Genomic DNA, 24,040 nt, shown 5'->3' with positions numbered 1-24,040 from the left:
TGGTCTGGGTTAGCAGCCTGCAAGACAAACTCCCTACGGCTGTGTTATCTCTCTGGCTCCTGGAGTGGTTCTTAAGTGCAGATCCAGGGGTAACCACTGTGCACCACCGGGTATGACCAAACACAAAACACAAAACAAAAACAACCATTCCCAGGTTATGAGCGAAGATGTTCACACTTGACTTCAATTCCTTGGAAACCAGGACAAATGCCAGCAGTGCCCCTTCTATCTGCTGGGGGACACCCTCCTCTTGGCCTGCTCTTGCCTGAACCCTCTTTTCAGCGCTGGACCAGCCGAAGAGCCTGCAGCCCGTATCAGCCCAGCCCAACTTCTTACCGTACATCTTGCCCTCGTCCGACAGGATGATCTTACGACGGCCGCAGGGTGGGTAGATGGCCAAGGCCTCCTGGAAGCTCTGCTCAATGTCGGGGCTCCATACACCCTCCGCGTCATTGTCGATGGGTTTGTCCAAGGCCTGGCTGCCCCCAGAGACGTTGCTCCCCTCGGGGGAGTTGGGAGAGCTCCACTCGTTGGAGGTAATGGTGCCGGCCTTGGCCTCCAAGTCTTGGCTTGGAGTAACGCCTGCTGGATCTGTGTGGGCAGAGACCCAGGCACTGGTGAGACCTAAGCAGAGAGACCAGGGGGAGTAAGGGGGGGCCCAAGTCTGGGGCTTGGCTCTGCTTAGTCATTCATGGGACACAGGGTATGTAGGGGCCGGGGAAGGAGGCCAGGGAAGGAAGACACGAGTGTTGCAGAAAGGAGAGGGGTGGAGGAAATTATACCCTTGCAACACCACACGTTAGACCCCAAGGAGTCGGACACACAAGGACAGATACTGCGTGATGGCTCCACAGCAACCTCCAAAGCACTCAGAGGCATCGATGCAGCAAGTAGAATGATGGTTATCAGGGCCGGAGGGCAGATGACGTGAGGCTTTAAAAAGCCCCGAGTTTGTGGCTTTTTGCAAGATGAAATTTGCTTTCTGGAGTTCCACTTACTGCCCAACAATGCAAAGAGCATGGAAACAGCTGAACTGGGCTGCAGAGAGGAGGGCATCAGGCCTTCAGTTTGATCCCTGGTACCACATAGGGTCCCCCCGTCCCCAGTCCTACCAGGAGGGATCCCTGAGTGTAGGGCCAGGAGTAAGCTCTGAGCATAGCTGGGTGTGGACCCAAAACAAACAAAAAACTAGTGACCTGCCACTTAGTGCTGGTCAGGAGGATACATTCTGTCATGCTTAAAATAATAAATAGAGGCCAGAGCGATAGCACAGTGGTAGGTTGTTTGCCTTACATGCGGCTGACCCAGGACAGGCCTGGGTTTGAGCCCTGTCATCCATATGATCCCCCAAGCCTGCCAGGAGCGATTTCTGAGCACAAAGCCAGGAAGCCAGAAGTAACCCTTGAGCATGGTTGGGTGTGCTCAAAAATGGAAGGAAGGAAGGAAGGAAGGAAGGAAGGAAGGAAGGAAGGAAGGAAGGAAGGAAGGAAGGAAGGAAGGGAGGAAGGGAGGAAGGGAGGAAGGGAGGAAGGGAGGAAGGGAGGAAGGGAGGAAGGGAGGAAGGGAGGAAGGGAGGAAGGGAGGGAGGGAGGAAGGGAGGGAGGAGGGAGGGAAGGAGGGAGGGAAGGAAGGAGGGAAGGAGGAGGAGAGAAAGAAAGAAAGAAAGAAAGAAAGAAAGAAAGAAAGAAAGAAAGAAAGAAAGAAAGAAAGAAAGAAAGAAAGAAAGAAAGAAAGAAAGAAAGAAAGAAAGAAAGAAAGAAAGAAAGAAAGAAAGAAAGAAAGAAAGAAAGAGAAGGAAGAGAAGGAAGAGAAGGAAGAGAAGGAAGAGAAGGAAGAAAGAAAAGGAAGGAAGAAAGAGAAGGAAGGAAAGGAAGAAAGGCTGGAGTGTTAGTATAGTAAAGTATAGTATAGTATAGTGGTTAGTGCAATTTGCCTTGCACACAGTTGACTTGAGTTTGATCCCCGGCATCCCATATGGTTTCCCCAAGTACTGCCAGAAGTAATTCCAGAGTACAAAGCTAGGAATAATCCAAACTGGGAGATACTGCATGGAGAGTAACATTAGGGACATCTAGGGAACACAATAATTTGGCAGGATCCACACCCAGTGGTGTTCAGGGTTTACTCTTGGCTATGCCTTTAGGAATCACTCCTGGCACTGCTTGGGAGACCCAGGAGTCGAACCTGAGTCATCCACATGCAAAGCAATTACCCTTCCCACTGTATCGTTATGCTGAGTGCAGAGCCAGGCGCAACCTCTGAGCATCACGGATGTGGCTCCAAAACAAACAAACAAAAATTGTACAAGCTGTAAAGTGGAAGACATAATTCTTGAAGGTTGGAAAGAGCAGGACATCCTAGCAATTTGCAGGCAGCTCTGACAAAGAGAATCACCGAGTACCCCTATAACTCCCCAAACACCCAGCTGACTCCTTTCCCAGCCACTGAGTACCCCAGCAAATCAGGGCCTCCCCCATTTCTCCTCTCCCACTCACCTTCCCACCAAGGAAGAACAAGTGGCTGCCTGTCCAGCCATCCAGCTCCCTGCACCCAGGATCTGCTGAGAACAGCCATCCCTGAAACTGGTCACCCCCAGCCAGGCCTGTGAGATGGACATGGGGAATTGCGGCCCTGGGAATGAGGTTCCAAGGGGGTTGCCAACATGGTGCCATGGATATGCCATGAGCTGATGGGTATCAAGGAGAAATCAATGGCTAAATAGACCCAATTCCACAGGGGCTGGGTGAGGCTGAAATCATGGGCCTGAGACAACTGTCCCCCCCCCAAAAAAAAACAACAAGATTTTATATTCTCAGCACAGCAAATGCTCTCTCTCTGTGGACAAGTGCTCAAAGAGTGAAAAGGAGCTATTTATTTGGGTTTTTTGTTTGTTTGCTTGTTTGGGTTTTGAGTCATACCTGGTAGCGCTCAGGGGTTCCTCCTGGCTCTATGCTCAGAAATCGCTCCTGGCAGGCTCGGGGACCATATGGGACGGAGGGATTCGAACCACTATTCTTTTGCATGCAAGGTAAATGCCCTACTTTCATGCTATCTCTCTGGCCCAGGTCACCTTATCTTAAATCACACATACTTGAGGAGTTTTTTGTTTTATTTTGGGGGGAGTGTGACCACACACTCATGCTCAGAGACTACTGTCCTTTATGCTCTGTGCTCAGAAGTGACCCCAAGCCTTGCCTAGGGGGGCCATACACAGTGCTGGGGTTGGTTTCCAACCAGGGTATTCAGAAATCAAGGTAAATGCCTTAAGCCCTCTATCTCTCCAGCAATTTCATTGGGGGGGGGGGGGGGGAGGGCCGGGGATTTACTTTCTTTTGAGTCAGCTATTTAAAAATGTATTTATGGGGGCCAGAGCGGTGCGGTAGCGCAAGTGGTAGGATGTCGGCCTTGCATGTGCTAACCTAGGACAAACCGTGGTTCCATCCCTGGAGTCCCATATGGTTCCCCCAAGCCAGGGGTGATTTCTGAACACAGAGCCATGAGTAACCCCTGAGCGCAGCTTGGTGTGGCCCAAAAACCAAAAAGAAAATAAAAAACGTATTTATTGGGGCCGGGATGAAGCTTAGCAATGCTATTGGGAAGCTCAGGTTTGGATTTCTGAGCACAGTGCTGAACTTAGAGGCTGGGGCTGGGAGGAGAGGGGAGGCAGGGAGGAGAGAGAAGGGAGAGAAATGGCTTGCAGGGCTGGAAGCTCATGTTGGAGCCTCAGGTGTGATCCCAATGCTCTTTCCTAATAGGAAAGTTTCAAAATCAGCTACTTGAATTGGCAAACATTGAGCTTGGGGACTTTTCTTTTTAATGTCATAGCCAGCAGTGCTCAGGACTTGCTCCTGGCAGTGCTCTAGGTTTCAGGGATTGAGCCCGGCCCCCAGGCATGCGAAACATGCACTCAAAACTCCAGCCCTTTAGCTATCTTTCTGGCTCACACCATACTCTCATTTATTTATTTATTTATTTTTGGCTTATGGGCCACACCTGATGGTGCTCAGGGCTTACTCCTGGCTCTCTGGGCTCAGGAATTACTTCTGGCAGGCTTGGGAGAAGACATGGGATGCCAGGAATAGACCTGAGGTCTCTCGGGGGTTGGCCTCAAGCCAGGCAAAGGCCCTACCACTGTGCTATCACTCTGGCCTCCTGAGCACTGCTTTTTTGTGGCCCAACTCACTCCTGCCTTGAAATAATTTTTTATTCTAGAAGGTACAGAAATATGTTTCAATGTGCATTGTAGAGTCAAAACCAAATTTATTTTTTCTTTTTGGGATTAGGCACACTCAACAGTGCTCAGGGTTGGTAAACGAACTCAGGTGGGCCGCTTGCAAGGCAAAAGCCCTAATATCCACTGTATTATCTCTTCAGCCATAAAAATTTCTTTCTGTTGTTTCTTTTTACTTCTTTCTTTCTTTTTTTTTTTTTTGTGGTTTTTGGGTCACACCCAGCAGTTATTCCTGGCTCCATGCTCAGAAATTGCTCCTCGCAGGCACGGGGGATCATATGGGACGCCGGGATTCGAACCGATGACCTCCTGCATGAAAAGCAAACACCTTACCTCCATGCTATCTCTCTGGGCCCCTGTTGTTGTTTCTTGACTTTTTAATTTTTTTCAAGCCACATCCAGCCATGCTCAGGGGTTATTCTTGACTCTGCATTAAGGAATCACTCCTGGCCTTACTCAGGGGACCATATGGGATGCCAAGGATCAAACCCAAGTCAGCTTCTGTACTATCTTTTTCTACTCTAGACCAGAATTTCTGATACGGACTAGCTTGTTTTCCAGATAAAGTGATCTCTCCTACACATCCACACACAAACTTTTGTTTTCTTATTGAAGGTTGCACTGTGTCTAGCTTCCTTTGTAGGTAATAAATAGCTTCTCTTGGGGCTGGAGAAATAGCATGGAGGTAGGGCTTTTGTGTTCCATGCAAAACCAACTGATCATGATAAAAAAAATGATAAGGTGACCCAGAAGGAGCTGTTTCTACAGTGGGTTTAGGAGCCAACAATGCATGGAGGGAAGGAGAATGAGAAAGAGAATGAACAAGGGGCCTGTGTACTAGATAGCACAATGGGTAGGGCGTTTGCCTTGCATGCAACCAACCTGGGTTCAATCTCTGGAATCCCATATAGTCTGGTCTCTCAAGCCTAGTAATAGTGATTAATGAGAACCACAAGGTAAAGAGAAAGACAGAGACAGAGAAAATAAATGATGGATGGAAGGAAGGAAGGAAGGAAGGAAGGAAGGAAGGAAGGAAGGAAGGAAGGAAGGAAGGAAGGAAGGAAGGAAGGAAGGAAGGAAGGAAGGAAGGAAGGAAGGAAGGAAGGAAGGAGGGAAGGAGGGAAGGAGGGAAGGAGGGAAGGAGGGAAGGAGGGAGGGAGGGAAGGAAGGAAGGAAGGAAGGAAGGAAGGAAGGAAGGAAGGAAGGAAGGAAGGAAGGAAGGAAGGAAGAAGGGAGGGAGGGAGGGAGGGAGGGAGGGAGGGAGGGAGGGAGGGAGGGAGGGAGGAAGAAGCAAACTGGTCTTTGCCTGTGTTTAGATGAGCTGAGACCTGTGTGCAGGGAGGTTAGAAAGAGTAATGAACCTCAGTCCTCAAAGGAAAATACTGACATAATAGTCTTGGTCTAGATCCTACAAAAGTTAAATTAAGTAAATAGAAGGTCAAAGTGATAGCAGAGCAGGGTATTTGCCTTGTACGCAAAAGATCTTTGTTTGATATCCCGCATCCCATATGGTCCCCTGAGACTGCCAGGACTGATTTTGAGCACAGAGCCAGGAGTAGCCCCTGAGTACCACTGGGTATAGCCCAATAAACAATAAAATAAAATAAACTCTTTCCTGGGGCTAGAGCAATAGTATATATAACTATCTATATAGCTCTGGCCCCTGGAACTTCTTAATTTACAGAAGTAAATTAATTTATAAAAATAAAAGATTGTGTGGGGCCGGGAAGGTGGCGCTAGAGGTAAGGTGTCTGCCTTGCAAGCGCTAGCGTAGGACGGACTGTGGTTCGATCCCCCGGGCGTCCCATATGGTCTCCCCAAGCCAGGGGTGATTTCTGAGTGCATAGCCAGGAGTAACCCCTGAGCGTCAAATGGGTGTGGCCCCAAAACCAAAAATAAATAAATAAATAAATAAATAAAAATAAAAATAAAAATAAAAGATTGTGGAACCAGGGCCCGGAGAGATAGCACAGTGGCATTTGCCTTGCAAGCAGCCGATCCAGGACCAAAGGTGGTTAGTTCGAATCCCGGTGTCCCATATGGGCCCCCGTGCCTGCCAGGAGTTATTTCTGAGCAAGACAGCCAGGAGTAACCCCTGAGCAATGCCGGGTGTGGCCCAAAAAAAAAAAAAAAGATTGTGGAACCAGAGAGATAGCATAGAGGTAGGGCATTCGCCTTGCATGTAGAGGGATGGTGGTTCGAATCCCAACATCCCATATGGTCCCCTGAGTCTGCCAGGAGTGATTTCTGAGTGTAGAACCAGGAGTAAGCCCTGAGGGCTGCTGGGTGTAACCAAACAAACAAACAAACAAACAAAAAAGATAAAAGGTTGTCTTCCCAAACGTTTAATAACTAAGTAATAGAAGCTGCATTAGAGATAATCCATGGATTATGGCACTTGTTTCATTTGCAGAGGACCTCGATTTAACCCCAAGCACTATTTCCTAAGCACATCTGGGAGCGACCCCTGAGGACATCAGGAAAAGTATCTCTCGGGGCCCGGAAAGATAGCACAACGGTGTTTGCCTTGCAAGCAGCAGATCCAGGACCAAAGGTGGTTGGTTCGAATCCTGGTGTCCCATATGGTCCCCCGTGCCTGCCAGGAGCTATTTCTGAGCAGACAGCCAGGAGTAACCCCTGAGCAATGCTGGGTGTGGCCCAAAAACAAAAAAAAAAAAAAAGGAAAAGTATCTCTTTCCCTGTACTACCAGTCCCCCCAAAAATGTAATAAATAAATGCTAGAGTGTTACCTTTCAAATTAGGAGTAAAATTTTTTTCTTTTTTTGTTTTTTGGGTCATATTTGAGGACTCCTGGCTCTAATCTCAGGAATCACTCCTTAGTGGTGCTCAGAGGACCACATGGGATGCCAGAGATCAAACCCAGATCAGCCTTGTGCTGGACCATCACCTTGAACCCTAGATCTGTTATTTAAATGTTTATCCCCATAGAAATCAGAGCCAAACAAGACAGACAAGTGACAGGTAGAAAGGAAGCAGGAAAGCTGTCAGTTTTCAACGATATTCCATATCAAAAGCTGATAATGATCTATAAATTACAAGCACTTCTAATGTATCAAAATCTTTTTTTAGCCCCCCCCCCAAATCTTTAATACCAGAAAGGCATTAAACAATTAAACTCATTTTTGGGGTGGCACACCCAGTGATGCTCAGACTTACTCTTGGCTCAGCACTCAGAAATCGCTCCTGGCTTGGAGGGCCACATGGGACGCTGGGGGAGTTGAACTGCAGTCCGTCCTAGGTTAGCGCGTGCAAGGCAAACACCCTACTGCTTGCACCACCACTCCAGCCCCTTTACATCCTACTTAATAGACACCAAATCCATCATTTATCTAGTGACAAATATAACATTAGTAAGATCTTTACAGAAAAAAAAATCAAAACGTTTTGGGGAGGCTTGATCATACCTGGCAATGCTGTGGGGTTACTCCTAGATCTGCACTCAGAAATTACTGCTGGCAATGCTCAGGGACCATATGGGATGCCGGGGCTTGAACCCAGGTCAGGTGCCTGCAAAGCAAATGCCCTACCTGCTGTATTATCTCTCCAGCCCTTAAAAACTTTTATTTGTTTGTTTTTAGTGTTGTTTGTTTAATTTTGGTGTTTGGACTAAAATTAAGTGGTGCTCAGGGGTTACTCCTGGCTCTGCCCTCAGAAATTATTCCTGACAGACCCAAGGACCATATGGGATGCTGGGGATCGAACCTGGGTTGACTGTGTGCAAGGCAAACACCCTACCACTGTGCTACCACTCCAGACCCAAGATTTGTGTTTTGTTTTAGTCCTTTTTTTTGGGGGGGGCATTGGGGGTTAATCCTAGCTCTGCACTCAGAGACACTTGGGGGACCATATGGGATGCTGAGGATCGAACCTGGCTTGGCTGCATGCAAGGCAAGTGCCTGACCCACGGTGCTATTGCTCTAGCCTGACTATCCACTCCTAATAGGAATGCCTACTCCTTATGGAATTGACTCTGCCCGAATTTCTCCTCATGGCTGACACTAAACCAACCCCTGCTTGGAGCCCAAATGCAGAGAGGGCTGCGACAAGCATGATAAAAGCAAAGGAAGCCCTGGGGATCTGTGTTCTCCAGGCCTGCCTCCCGCCAAGTCCAGCATGAAGGCGAGGAAAACCAGAGACACATGACAGATGCTGTCTCATGAGTAAGGTTTTCTGAGAATCCGCACTCCATGTCCCCAAGCCTGGGTTGGGTCCAGGGAAAGCGGGGCAGCGGGTCACTCAAGGCCCTGGCCCACGGGATAGATTCATTACACATAAGTGGCTCCCAGCCCAGGAGGACTCTAACTCTCAGGGCATACCTCTCCCCGCCAGGCTTGCCCACCCTCTTGTGGCACCAGGCCTGGCACTGCCCCTTCACTAGATGGGGTCCCCGCCCCCCACTGTGTAGTCTTGGTTCTGTGGTGAGTGCCCTGGGCCGCCTTTTTCTTTTTTCCATCTCCTGTACTTCCTAAATTCAGCAGAATCCCTTGATGCCTGCTGGGGCATAGGACCAGGGGTGATAGCACAATAGTAGGGAGTTTGCTTTGCACACAACCAACTCGAGATGGACCTGGGTTTGATCCCCGGCATCCCATATGTTCCCTCGAGCCTGCCAGGAGTAATTTCTGAGTGCAGAGCCACCACAAGATGTGGCCAAAACAAAACAAAACAAAGATGGGGCCAGAGAGATAACACAGAGGTAGGGCATTTCTTTACCTTGCACGCAGCCGACTCGGGAAAGACCTAGGTTCCATCTCCGGCATCCTATATGGTCCCCTGAGCCTGCCAGGGGCAATTTCTGAGCATAGAGCCAGGAGGAACCCCTGAGCACTGCCAGGTGTGGCCCCCCAAAAAATGAAACAAAATAAAAATAATTATGACTATCTCTCCTCCCCTGCACTCAGCTTCAGCTCCAGGCAGCATTTGCTCCATAAGACATATCTTGGGGAGATATTTTCTGTATTTTTTGTACCATAAGATGCAACTCCCCAAGATGCATCTTATGGTATGAAAAATATGGAAAATAGAATAAAGAAAAAATATGGTAATTCTGGGGACTTTATAGAAGAGCATAACCATGAAGAAGATTCAGTTGCAAAACTGGGGTGTGATCCTATCAGAGAGCATGTACCTTGTCTGGGTATAGTCCTGGGTTACAATGAAAGAGAAGGAGAAATGGGAAGATGGAAGGAAAGGGAGCGGGGGGCGGGGGGGGGGAGACAGAGAGAGACAGAGATAGAGACCAATTGCACTTAAGGAAAGCAGCAAGTTAAACCATTATAGGTAGACTTATGGGGCAGAGAGAGACTGGGGGGATTTTTATCAGTCATTTCTCTCAAGGGACTGAGATCTGAGAGAAACATCAAAAGGTGCCAGAAAGGCAGAGTATAGCAAATAGGGCTTTGTCTTGGTTTGACCTTGGTTCAATCCCCAGTACCACACCTTGAGTCCCACCAGGTTCCATACCTGAGCTCAAAGTCAGGAAAAACTTTGAGCTCAACTGGATGTGGCCAAATAAAGAAACAAAAAACTTAACAACAACAACAACAACAACAAAAAAGCTTAACAAAGGGGCCTGAGCAATAGCGCAGCAATAGGGTGTTTGCCTTGCACATAGCTGATCCAGGACAGATGGTGGATCGATCCCCCCATATGATCCCCCAAACCAGGAGCGATTTCTGGGTTCAATCCCCAGCATTTCATATGGTCCTCTGAGCCTGCCAGGAGTGATTTCTGAGCACAGATCCAGGAGTAACCCCTAAATTATGCCGTACATAGCTAAACAAGGTTCAATCCCCAGCACCCCATATGGTCCTTTGAGCACTGCTAGGACTGATTCCTGAGTACAAAGCCAGTAGTAAGCCCTGAGACTGCTGGTGTGACCCCAAAACAGAACCAAAAAAAAAAAAATGCCAGGGGCTGGAGAGATAGCATAGTGGTAGGGGCGTTTGCCTTGCACACAGCCAACCCATGACATTTGGTGGTTCAATTCGATCCCCGGCATCTCACATGGTCCCCCAAGCTTGCCAGGAGTGATTTCTGAGCACAGAGCCAGGAGTAACCCCTGAGTGCCGCCAGGTGGGACCCCCCCCCAAAAAAAGTTTTGTGCAAATAAACACAAAAAATGTGTCATATCCTTAGCAGAGCAGGCCATTTGCTTTCCATGCAACAGATCCCTAGCATCCCATGTGGTCCCCCAAGTCTGCCACTAGCAATTTCTGAGTGCAAAGCCAGGAGTAACCCCTTAGTGCCACCGGGTGTGGCTGAAAAACATACAAACAAATAAACAAAATAAAATCCAGATTCCAGAGAGCTATGTATGTTATGAAAACTTCAAACAAATCTATCAGTGAGCTAGCAGACTAGTGGAGTAAATCCGTGTAAGGAAATACCATCCTATTTGTGTGTGTGTGTGTGTGTGTGTGTGTGTGTGGTTTTTGGGCCACACCCGGCAGTGCTCGGGGGTTACTCCTGGCTCCTGGCAGGCATGGGGGGCCATATGGGATGCCGGGATTCTTGAACCGATGACTTTCTGTATGAAAGGCCTTACCTCCATGCTATCTCTCCGGCCCCTACCATCCTGTTTTTTTAACTGAATGGAAAGCCAAGGAGAGAGTGCAGGGAAACAGAGCACATGTTTCATACTCAGGAGACTAGAATTTGATCCTTTTACTCTCCAAAGCACCACAGAGCGTGGCCCCAAAGCCATAAATAAATAGATACGTAAATAAGGAAATGAGATCATGTTAGGTGAACTAAGTCTGACACAAAAGAACAAGCTGGCTGGTTCTTTAAGCCCAAGTTCTCCCTTGAATATGTATTTTGCTTGTTTGTCTCTTAGCTTATTTTTCTTTGTGTTATTTCTCAAACACCAATTTCTTCTTTTTCTTTCCTCTCACTTCTTTCTAGGAAAATTTATTTTTTGGTCATAATACATTTTTATTTAGTTTCTACTCTTAAAAAATATGTATTAGGTTGGGCTCTGGAGCACAAATGGTAGGGCGTTTGCCTTTGCATGAGCTAACCTAGGACAGACCATGGTTTAACCCCCCTGTGTCCCATATGATCCCCCCAAGCCAGGAGTGATTTCTGAATGCATAGCCAGGAGTAACCCCTAAGCATCACCAGGTGTGGCCCAAAAACCAAAATATATATATAAATATATATGTATGTATGTATGAGGGCCTTGCACGTGGCTGACCCTGGATGAACCTGGGTTTAATCCCCAGCATCCCATATGGTCCCCCATGCCAAGAGCTATTTCTGAGCAAATAGCCAGGAGTAATCCCTAATATGTATGGGGGTTGGAGCAATAGCACAAAGTTAGGGCATTTGCCTTGCATGCTGCCAACCTGGGATGGACCGGGTTCAATTTTTCAGCATCCCATATGGTCCTGAGCCTGACAGGAGTGATTTCTGAGCACAGAGCCACAAATAACCCCTGAGAACAGCCAGGTGTAGCCTAAAAACCAAATAAATAAAAAAAATAAAAATTATGTATGACTGATTTTAATAACAATGACTAAAATAGATAAGCAATTTTCACATAAAGATATGTGAACACCCCGGAGAGATAGCACAGCGGTGTTTGCCCTGCAAGCAGCCAATCCAGGACCAAAGGTGGTTGGTTCGAATCCCGGTGTCCCATATGGTCCCCTGTGCCTGCCAGGAGCTATTTCTGAGCAGACAGCCAGGAGTAACCCCTGAGCACCGCCGGGTGTGGCCCAAAAACCAAAAAAAAAAAAAAAAAAAAGAAAAAAGATATGTGAACACGTGGGCCTGGAGAGATAGCACAGCGGTGTTTGCCTTGCAAGCAGCCAATCCAGGACCAAAGGTGGTTGGTTCGAATCCCGGTGTCCCATATGGTCCCCCTGTGCCTGCCAGGAGCTATTTCTGAGCAGACAGCCAGGAGTAACTCCTGAGCACCGCTAGGTGTGGCCCAAAAACCAAAAAAAAAAAAGATATGTGAACACACATATCTCACCAGGAAATATTCAGTAGCAGATCGTTTTTTAGTTGCTCTGTAAATTTCCAGGGAAGTTCCCATTCAATACCAACTTATCTTGCCCCACTAAAATCAAAAAGACAAATCGTGCGTGACTGTCCTGTACTCATCTGAATTAACTAACACAGGCAATTTTACAGAACCAAACAAAATATAGAGGATAGAGGCAGACAGAGAATGATAATCAGTGGTTAGGGGACACATGAAATAGGTTCATGGGATGATGAAAAGGTTCTGAATATTAATGGCGAGATTAGCACTGGTTTTCATGGTTAAAATCGTTAACTAGGGGCTGCAGAGATAGCATAAAGTTAGGGCATTTGCCTTGAATGCAGAGGACGGTGGTTTGAACCCCAGCATTCAATATGGTCCCTCGTGCCTGCCAGGAGCGATTTCTGAGCATAAAGCCAGGAGGAAACCCTGAGCACTGCCGGGTGTGACCCCAAAACCAAAAACAAAAAACAAAAAAAACTCCACAAAAATAGTCAAATTAAAAAAAAAAAAGTCAAGGGGCTAGAGAGACAGCATGAAGGCAGTGTATTTGCCTTGCATGCAGAAGAACGATGGTTCGAATCCCGGCAACCCATATGGTCCCCTGAGCCTGCCAGGAGCAATTTCTGAGCATAGAACCAGGAGTAACCCCTGAGTACTGCCAGGTGTGACCCCACACACACACACAAAATGTCTATTTATGGGGGCTGGAGTGATAACTCAGTGGGTAGGGCATTGATCTGGCACACAGCTGATCCAGGTTTGATCTATGGCATCCCATATGGTTCCCCAATCCTCCCAGGAGTAATTTCTGAAAAGAGCCAGGAGTAACTCCTGAGTATATCTGGATGTGGCCCACAAACAAAATATAAAATGATGGGGCCGGGCGGTGGCGCTGGAGGTAAGGTGCCTGCCTTACCTGCGCTAGCCTAGGAGACGGACCGCGGTTCGATCCCCCAGCGTCCCATATGGTCCCCCAAGCCAGGAGCGACTTCTGAGCGCATAGCCAGGAGTAACCCCTGAGCGTTACCGGGTGTGGCCCAAAAACCAAAAAAAAAAAAAAAAATATATATATATATATATAAAATGGTCAGTTTATGGGACTGGAGTACAGCAGATAAGGTGCTTGTTCTGCATGTTGCTGATCTGGATTTGGTTCCCAGCATTTCTTATGGTCCTCCAGAGCACAGCCAGGATGATTGCTGAGCATAGAATCTGGAGTAATCCCAGAGCATCATTGGATATGGCCCAAAAACAAAACAAAACAGAGGCTGGAGAGATAACATGGAAGTGGTGAGTTTGCCTTGCATGCAGAAGGACAGTGGTTTGAATCCCGGCATCTCATATGGTTCTCTGTGCCTCCAGGAGTGATTTCTGAGCCTAAAGCCAGGAGTAACCCCTGAATGCTGCTGGGTGTGACCCAAAAACAAAAACAAAAACAAAAGTCAAGTTGGGTACAAAAAGGTACTACAGTTGGTAAGGCACTTGCCTTGCATGGTGCCAACCTGCATCTGATCCCCCGGCACCGTTTATGATCCCTTGAGCCTTGAGGAATCACTCTAAGTACAGAGCTAGGGAAAAACCCTGAGCATCACTAGGTGTGGGCCCCAAACAAACAGACAAAGAAAAAGCAAATCCTGCTTCTTTGCTGCTCTGTGACCAATGACCTACTGATTTAACCTTCTTAACAATTTGTCTTGTGGAGGGGGGACGGAGAGATAGCACAGCGGTAAGGCATTGCATTTGCCTTGCCTGTGGAAGGTCACTGGTTCAAATCCCGGCATCCCATATGGTTCTGGGGCCCCCCCCCCCCCCCCCGAGCCTGCCAGAGACGAGAGCCAGGAAGAACCCCTGAGCATTGCCTGGTGTGACAACAAGCAAACAATTTGTCTTGGGGAGGGAGTAAAAAAAAATGTTTTTGTCTTGCTCTTAGGGGTGAGAAGATGTTTTTTAAAAAAAATAAGGTGAGGCCAAAGTGGTGGCGCAAGTGGTAAGGCATCTACCTTGCACACGCTAGCCTGGGACGGACCACAGTTCGATCCCTCAGCATCCCATATGGTCCCCCAAGCCAGGAGCGATTTCTGAGTGCATAGCCAGGAGTAACCCTTGAGCATCACTGGGTGTGCCCCCCAAAAACAAATAGCAAAAAAAAAAAAAAAAAATGGTACTGAGGGCCAAAGCAAGAGCATAGTGGGGAGGGCAATTGCCTTCCACTTGGCCTATCCAGGTTCAATCCCTGACATCCCATGTAGTCCATGAGCACCACTTGGAATGACCTGAGTACAGAGCCAGGAGTAACTCTACCAGGTATGACCCAAAAACAAAACAAAAACAAACAGTTGGGGTCGCATCTGGCGGTGTTCGAGGGTTACTCCTGGCTCTGCGCTCAGAAATCATTCCTGGCAGACTCCGGGGACCATATGGGATGCCAGGGATGGGACCCGGGTCAGTTACCTCTATGTTATCACTCCAGCCTGAGAAACAAGGTCTTAAGAAGAGGGTGAAAGGGGCAGGAGCGGTGGCGCAACAGTAGGGTGTTTGCTTTGCAGATGGCTAACCTAGGAAAGACTGCGGTTCGTTCCCCAGGCGTCCCATATGGTTCCCCAAGCCAGGAGCAATTTCTGAACTCATAGCCAGGAGTAACACCTGAGAGTCACCGGGTGTGGCCCCCAAACAAAAACAAACAAACAAAAACCCAAAAAGAAGGGGGTGAGAGGAAATGAGCAGGAAGAATCCAGGTCAGCAAGCTCAGCCCAGCAGCAGGGAGAGAAAGACCCAGCCTGTGCTCCCAGGCCTGTGCTCAGACCTGCCAGGCCTTCCCCCCCCCCCCCCCCAAGCCTTGCATTACTGGGCCAGTGACTCATGCTCTCAGGCTTGTGCCTTCCAGAGATAACGGGGTCTCTCCTCCAGGACTGCAGAAAGGCTGTGCTAAGTGGGATCCATAAAACTGATGGGACTCCTGCGAGGTGTGTGGCTGGTGAGTGGAGGAGGAGGCAGATAAGGGCCAGCAGGCCAGGGCTGTGCAGGACCTAGGGCCAAGGAAACGTGTACAAGAGGAGCAAGAGCGACAGGAGACAGGGACCAGGAGCTCCATCCAGGCATCCGTAGGCGGAGAGGTGCGGCCAGGGAGGAGTGGCAGAGATGGAGGGAGATAAGATTAGGCAGCATTTAGGCAGTGGGAGGAACCAGGCAGCAGTCTCCGCCCACCCCACCCCTAAGCCCTGATGGCCCCAGGTTTCAGCCCCCACCCTCCTGAGGCTCCAATGTGGGGGGTGGTGGGACAGTCCTGGCCACACCTCCCAAAGTGGCAGTTACTGGTGCAGCACATCTAGGAAGTGGGTCACAGCAGGTGGGTGTCCAGGGTCCTCCCCAGCCTCCTCCTGGTGCAGAGCTATTCCAGGGGGTGAAGGATCTGGGATGCTACTACCCCGGCCTGCCACAGAAGCAACTCCATCAAGTTCTCAGGCAGAAGACACGGGTGGCACAGGGTCAGCCTGGTTCCCTGTGCCTCCCGCACCAAACAACCACTCCAGACCTCATCGCCCCTCACCACTTCCAAGAGAGTGGAATTCAGTGATAAGAAATGAGTTGGTCTGGATGGGTGGGAGGGGGTGTTGTTCAACAGGAGAGCTCTTATCTTGCCTGAGTGAAGCCCCGGATTCTAGCCCCAGCACCCTCAAAACTATGCACCCCTCAAAAAATTAGGGAGAAAAAAAAAAAGAGACTTAAGCAAAAGTACAGGACGTAGGGCTCCTGAGCTCATTCCCAGTATCCCATATGGTCCCCAATCCCTACCGGGAATGCAGAGCCAGAAGTAAGACTTGACCTGCATGGTGTGGCCCCAAACCCCCCCTCCAAAACTATAATATAAAATAAAAGCATTTTAGCAGTGGCCTTTTTCTCTGAATCTGTCTTGAAAACTTTGAAACACAGCAAAGGTTGGTCTGGACAAAGAATGCAAGGATGGGGCCGGAGCAATAGCACAGCAGTAAGGTGTTTGTTTGCCTTGCACATGGCCAAACCAGGACGGACCCCGATTCGAATCCCCCTGAGCCTGCCAGAAGTGACCCAAAAATCAAATTTAAAAAAATGCAAGGAAGTTAAGGAGCTTGCCTATCATGTGGCTGGATTCCAATTTAATTTCGGCACTGCATGATCCCCTCCACCAGGAAAAGCTGGGAGTAACCCAGAACACAGCCAGGTGTGGCCCCAAACAAACAAAAATTATTTTAAGGTAAAGTTATAGGGGACCGAGCAATAGCAACCGTGGGTAGGGTGTTTTGCCTTGCACATGGCCAACCTGGGTTCTATCTCTGACATTCTATATGGGCTCCCAAGCCTACCAGGACTGATTTCTGAGTGCAGAGCCAGAAGTAACCCCTGAGCACTGCTTGGTGTGGCCCAAAAACAAAAAAAATGAAACAAAATAAAGTAATGGGGACCCTGGAGACATCTAAGTACTACAACTCCAGCTGATCTGACTCCTGTCCTAGGCCTGTCGGTCATAATTCACATTTCACAACTGTGCCGCTGGTCCCCTAGTGTCCCCAAATCCCATAAACTGAAACCTTTTCTCTGAGACAGTGCCCTGGGCTGCCCAACAAATGCCCATTTTAACAAGGGGGGGCGGGTGAAGCTTCTCTCTAATCTGTAATTTATCCATAGAAAGATGTGGCTGATGGCCAAAGAGATAGCATAGAGGTAAGGTGTTTGCCTTGCATGCAGAAGGATGGTGGTTCGAATCCCAGCATCCCATATGGTCCTCCGAGCCTGCCAGAAGCGATTTCTGAGCATAGAGCCAGGAGGAACCCCTGAGCGCTGCCGGGTGTGACCCAAAAACAAAAAGAAGAAGGAGGAGGAGGAGGAGGAGGAAGAAGAAGGAGGAGGAGAAGGAGAAGGAGAAGGAGAAGAGAAGAGAAGAGAAGAGAAGAGAAGAGAAGAGAAGAAGAAGAAAAAGAAGGAGGAGAAAGAGAAGAGAAGAAGGAGAAGGAGAAGAGAAGAAAAGAAGAAGGAGAAGAAGGAGAAGAGAAGAAGAAGAAGAAGGAGAAGGAGAAGGAGAAGAAAAGAACAGAAGAAGAATAAAAAGAAAAAGAAGAAGGAGGAGGAGGAGGAAGAGAAGAAGAAGAAGAAGAAGAAGATGATGATGATGATGATGATGATGATGATGTGGCTGAGGGCCAGAGAGAGAGATGGCACAACAGGGGGGAAGTTAGTCTTGCACACCACCAGCCCAGGTTCGATCCCCTACATCCCATATGGCCCCCTCACACTCTCCAAGAGTCATTTCTGAGTGCAGAGCCAGGAGTAAACCCTGAGCATGCTGGGAATGCCCCCCAAACAAACAAGCAAACAAAACCAGAATGACTGAGCAAGCCCCCTTCCAGCAGGCCCAGATGTCAGGTCAGTCAGGCACTGGGCAGTGAGGACTCATGATCTGGGGTGTAGATAAGCTCCAGGGCCCACAGACCTCAGTTCCAGGAGAAGGTACAGGGTAGAGGGCAGGAGGCTACTCCAATTCTCAAATTTGTCTCCTGCTTGGCCCCACCTAGACCACACAGCCTGAGAAGATGATCAACATCCTAGAGCCCTCCTCAGACCCTAGGCTGAGCTTGCTAGCAAAGGGGACCCCACCCTGACCTAGAAATCCACCCCTCTGACTCCTTCTTGCACCAGCCACCCACAAACCCAGAGCCTCACGTGCTGGCTAATTTCCCCACCTCCCATTCCAGAGAGACCTGGTCAGCCGCTTGGGAAACCTGGTCATGTGGGAACCGGGAGTCCAGGCTGGGTCAGGCTTATTTGGGGTTCTAAATGGGACTGATCCGGCCTGACCAGCCAGCCAAGAGCAGTGGGCTAGGCATGGTCAGTAATCTAGGGAGGATGCCCAGCACCCAGACACCCACCTGGGCCACTCTGATGAAACTGTTCTTGGCAGGTACTAAGCCAAGACAGAGCTTGATGGGAGGGTCTGAGTGATAAGACAGCGAGGAGGGCATTTGCCTTGAAAGCAGCCCACCTGGGTTTGAGCATGGGCATCCCATATGAACCTGAGCACCCCTCCAAGAGTGATTCCTGGGTGCAGAGCAGCCAAGAGTCAACCCTGAGCATCGTTGGGTGTGGCCCCCAAACAAACAAACAAACAAACAAAAATACTTCATAGAAGGTCCTATCTCCTTCCCTATATTTTCTGTAGATGATTTTTTTTGGAGGGGAAGAGGGGGTTTGAGGCCACATCCAGTGACACTCAGGATAACTCCTAGCCATGCAATCATAAATCACTCCTGGGCTTGGGGAACCATATGGGGCGCCGGGGGATCGAATCGAGGTCTAACATAGGCTACCATGGGCAAGACAGACAGACGCCTTACTGCTTGCACCACCACTCTGGCCCCCATAGATGATTTTTTAAATGTCCCCACTTCCTCCTTCATCTTGTCTCAGTTCCACCTTGGACAATGAAGAAAGAATGAGGCAGAGGACTACACACTTTGTTTTGTTTTGAGTCTCACACTGTGCAGGCTATTCCTGACTCTGTTGTGCTCAGGGGACCATGATCCATATGATCATGGATCAAACCAGGATGGATCACAGCAAGACAAATACTTGACCTCCTTCACTATTTCTCCAGTCTCAGGACTACAAACTCTATTTATAAATGTTTTAATCTAATAATTTTAATGGGATCACCCTGAGATGCATTTACAAAGTCAAGATAGAGTTTCAGTTATACAATGTTCCAACATCCATCCCTTCACCAGCCCTACCAGTGTCCTCAGTTTCCCTCAAGCTACAAGCCCCACTTTTCTCTCTCCTTTCTCTCTTTCTCCCCTTTCTCTATATTTCTCTCTCTCTCTCTCTCTCTCTCATCTCTCTCTCTCTCTCTCTCTCTCTCTCTCTCTCTCTCTCTCTCTCCATCCTTTTAGGCACTGTGGTTTGCAATATTGTTACTGAAGGGGGTATCATGCCTATCACCTCCTTTTAGCACCCAGTTCTTTTTTTTTTTTTTTTTTTTTTTTTTTTGGTTTTTGGGCCATACCTGGCTATGCTCAGGGGTTATCCTGGCTGTCTGCTCAGAAATAGCTCCTGGCAGGCACGGGGGACCATATGGGATACCGGGATTCGAACCAACCAGCACCCAGTTCTTGTCCAGAGTAAACGCTTCTAAAGGCCTACAAACTCTTACGTCCAGCTCCAATTCTCTCACAATCTGCAACTTCTTGGAGATTTTCTTCTTAAATGGGTCTAATGAAAAAAATGTTCAGGGGCTGGAGTGATAGCACAGAGGTAGGGCATTTGCCTTACATGCTGCTCACCGAGGACGGACCTGGGTTCATTCGCTGGTGTCCCATATGGTCCCCCGAGCCAGGAGCGATTTCTGAACACATAGCCAGGAGTAACCCCTGAGTGCAGCTGAGTGTGACCCAAAAAAACAAAACAACACAAAAAATGTTCAACTTACACACACATCTGACTTCAGGTCAGAAAACTGAAGAATTCCCCAAACAGAACAATCTAAATACAGGCAAAAAGATTGGGAATGACACTTGACCGAAAAAGCTTTCTATGCAAAAAAAAAAAAAAAAAAAAAAAGGCCGGAGAGTTAGCACAGCGGCAAGGCATTTGCCTTGCAAGCAGAAGGACGGTGGTTCGAATTCCGGCATCCCATATGACCCCCAAGTCTACTGGGTGTGATTTCTGAGCCTAGAGCCAGGAGTAACCCCTGAACCCTGCTGGGTGTGACTGAAAAACAAAACAAAACAAAAAAAAAAGGTTTTGTGTAAACAGAGTTTGTGCTATGCTTGCTCTTCAAGCCCACATTCCCTCTTGAATACATATCTCACTTGTTTTTGCCTGTTTCTACTCTGGTAAAGAGTATTTTCTCTCTTGAACACGTACTTCTTTTTCTCTCCCCTCACATCTTAATAATAAAACTATCTCCCTTCACCAAAAAGAAGTTTGTGGAGTGAGAATGATAACACAGCAGGGAGGGTGTTTGCTTTGCATGTGGCTAACCTGGATTCGATCCCCGGCATCCCATATGGTCTCCCAAGCCTGCCAGGAGTAATTCCTGAGCACAGAGCCAGGAATTACTACTGAGAGATGCAGGGCATGCATCCCCAATTAAAAAAAAAAAGTTTGTGCAAAAAATGTCTTGTACAGGAGCCGGAGAGATAGCATAGCAATAGGGTGTTTTGCCTTGCACGCAGCAGATCCAGGTGGTTTGAATCCTGGCATCACATATGGTCCCTGAGCCTACCAGGAGGGGATTTCTGACTGAAGACCCAGAAGTAACCCCAGAGTATCGCTGGGTGTGACCCAAAGCCAAAAAAAAAAAAAAAAGTTTTGTGCAAATAAACACAAAAAATGTCCTTAGTCATATCCTTAGTCATCAGGGGAAATACAAATGCAAATTGAAGAGTCAGAGAGAGAGAATCCAGCAGTTGAAGTACATGTTCGCACACAGGAGGCTGATGTTTCCAAACAGCACAGAGTGAACAAACACACACAATGCCAGGGTCGCCTGAGAGCATCCCTGCAAAGTGCAAAAAGGGAGGGGTGATAAAAATGCAATGAACCTTCCCTCCACTCTTCTCATTATGGCAAGAGAAAAACAAAAACAGTGGACAAGAAACTTTGTACAGCAGGAAAAATGCTTGCCTTGGGGCTGCAGGTAGATCCCCAGACTGCATATGGTCCCCTGAGCACAGAGCCAGGAGTGACCTCTGAGGACAGAGCCAGGGTAAGCCCTGAGCACAGCTGGGTGTTGCACACTAGGACCCCCCAATACCAACTGATTCAAGAAGAGATAATAAGTATTCTAGTCACACCCAAAACTGTTGATTACAACCTTATATTCATGACCCACTGCGTCTGGACACATACCTGGCCCTTCAACCAGTGAAAGGATCTGCGCATGCATCAATAGACTAAGATGAACAAGTTACAAGAAGAAGATACACACAGAGCTCTGGGGCTTAAGTCAGTTTTCTTTTAAGCTTTTTCTTGTGGGGTAGGAGGATGGAACTATAGCCATCAGTCCTCAGGGCTTACTCCTGACTCTGAGTTCAAGGATCCTCCTGGTGGTCTTGGGGGAAATCAGATGGAGGAACCCCAGTTGCCATCGTGTAAGGCAATGGCCTAACCACTGTGCTATCTATCATCCAACCCCTTGTTTCTTTTTATTGTTTGTTTTGTTTTGTTTTTGAGGGGGTCACACTGGCAGTGCTCAGGAATTCCTCCTGGCTCTATGCTCAGAAATTGCTCCTGTAAGGCTCGGGGGACCATATGGGATGTTGGGATTCGACCCACCATCCTTTTGCTTGGAAGACAAACGCCTTGGAAGACAAATAGCCTCCATGCTAATCTCTCCAGCCAATAACCCCTGGTTTCTTAAGTTCATCCTTGAGCTATGCAATATGTTCATGCATCCAAAAACAACTCAGATTAAATACACACACACACACACACACACACATGCACACACATACAAACACACACCTCAAATTCTCATGCTTGCATTTGTCAAGGTTTGCTCTGTTGCATTTGAACAGGTTTGTTATGTTCAGAAGCTATTCACTGCACTCAAACTTATCACATATTTCTAGGACATGCCCCATACCCCCGCCCAGCTGAAAGAAGCAAGAGCTTAGCTGTGAGTTCCATCCACTTAGGTGACATCGCATGTGCCAAGTGCAATCCTGGCAGCTCTGTAGTCTGTGCTCCTGGCACTGCCAAGCCATTTCTGGCTGCCAGGTGTATGTGAGCACCACAAAGGAAAGGGGGTGTGACCCTGAGTGAGCACCACAGCCAAAAGAGCCATGATCTCCATGACCCGGCATTTCAAGCCCCCCAATCCCTGCATAACCGGAAGCACAACCCCAATGCCCAGAACGCTGGCCCCTGGAAGCACACTACAACCAACATGTGTGTGAGCTCCAATGAGTACATGTGTAAACAATGCTTAAGGAGAGCAAGCCTTGGCAACAACCCCTACTGGAACCTGTGTGAACACAGTAAGACTTATGTTGTGTGTGTGTGTGTGTGTGTGTGTGTGTGTGTGTGTGTGTGTAAGAGAGAGAGAGAGAGAGGGAGGGAGGGAGGAGGAAGGGAGGGAGGGAGGGAGGGAGGGAGGGAGGGAGGGAGGGAGGGAAGGAGAGAGAGAGAGACCCAGCCACTCAATCACAACAAAGGAAAAACAATGGTGGGAAATGATGAAAGTGAGAGGCATCCAAAAGCCAAGCACTGTATGAGTCTATGCAATACTGATGAAAGGAGCAGTTACAGAGGGGAAGAACAAACTTGTGATCTCAGAATAGGCAAAAGGGAACCAACCATAGGTTTTGGCCCCAGAAGCTGTTCTGTATTTTACAAGGTTGGAAAAAAAAAATAAAACATTGTCTCTGAATTTTTTCAAAAACCCATAGAACCACATAAGGTGGAGTACATTCTACTGTATGTCCACAAAATTATAAACCACAAAAATATAAACTATCAGAGATAGTACAGTGGTTAGGGTGCTTGCTTTGCATGCAGCTCATTTCAGTTTTATCCTCAGCATCTCAATATGCTTTCCCAGGAGAGGTCCCTGATGTGCAGAGCCAGGAGTAAACCATGCACATCACTGGGTATGACTCCAAAAACAAACTCAAAAGAACCATGGCAGGTATTGGTGGCTTTCCTTGCAATGTGGCTAACCCAGTTTGATCCCTGGTACCACACACAGTCCCCCTAGGCCCTGCCAGGAATTGCAGTGCAATGCTAGGACTGTCCTGAGCATCACCCAAATATAGCCCCCAAACGAGCAAACAAAAAATTTAGGAGAAGGAGAAATAGTATAGCCAAAGGGTGGTTTGCCATGCATGGAACAACCCCTAGTTCAATCCTAGCAATACATATAGTTCCTTGAGCACAGTCAAGAGTGATCCCTGAGGCCGGAGAGATAGCATGGAGGTAAGGCGTTTACCTTTCATGCAGAAGGTCATCGGTTCGAATCCCCGAGTCCCATATGGTCCCCCGTGCCTGCCAGGAGCAATTTCTGAGCACGGAGCCAGGAAAAACCCCTGAGCACTGCCGGGTGTGACCCAAAAAAAATACCACCAAAAAAAAAAAAAAAGAGTGATCCCTGAGCACAGAGCCAGAACTAACTTCCGAGTATCACTAGATATGGCCCAAAAGAACAACAACAACAACAACAACAAAATTAGTCTTAGAGAGTACAGTGGATAGGGTATTTATGCCTTGTACACGGCTGACCCAAGTTTAATCCCCATTATCCCATATAATCCTCTTGAGCACCAAACAGGTATGGTCCAAATAAAGTCAGAAAATAAAATTAAGGGGCTGGAGAGATAGCACAGCTGTAGGGCATTTGCCTTACTCTGAGCTGGCCTGGGACTGACCTGAGTTCGATTCCCAGCATTACATATGGTCCCCCGAATCTGCCAGAGTGATTTCTGAGCATAGAGCCAGGAGTAACCCCTGAGCGCTGCCAAATGTGACCCAAAAACCAAAATGAAAGAAAAGAAGTAATCACTCCTGGCAGGCTCAGGAGACCATAAGGGATACTGAGAATTGAAGCACCGTCAGTCCTGGGTCGGCCTCGTGCAAGGCAAATGCCCTACCACATTGCTCTTTTGGCCCCAAGTGGATTTTTTTTCACTCTGCACTATTTCATGAGAGCCGAGACCCATTTCCTTTTTTTTGTTTTGTTTGTTTGTTTTTGTTTGGGGGCCACACCCAGCAGCACTCAGGGGTTACTCCTGGCTCTGTACTCAGAAATCGCTCCTGGCAGGCTT

The 24,040-nt window shown here is 48.1% G+C and overlaps 1 protein-coding gene across 1 annotated transcript in view; it reads right to left on the bottom strand.

Moving 5' to 3' along the window:
- Positions 1-24,040, bottom strand: part of TEAD4 (TEA domain transcription factor 4) — an 82,169-nt gene that overhangs the window by 45,982 nt on the left and 12,147 nt on the right. Inside the window, 3 exon segments of the mRNA XM_049772480.1 lie at positions 337-624; positions 999-1,038; positions 2,496-2,602. Coding sequence (XP_049628437.1) covers positions 337-624; positions 999-1,038; positions 2,496-2,602 — 435 coding nt within the window.

The sequence above is a fragment of the Suncus etruscus genome, chromosome 4, assembly GCF_024139225.1.
Source record: "Suncus etruscus isolate mSunEtr1 chromosome 4, mSunEtr1.pri.cur, whole genome shotgun sequence".
NCBI classification, from domain to species: Eukaryota; Metazoa; Chordata; class Mammalia; order Eulipotyphla; family Soricidae; genus Suncus; species Suncus etruscus.
This window is presented reverse-complemented; position numbering and strand designations above follow the sequence as displayed.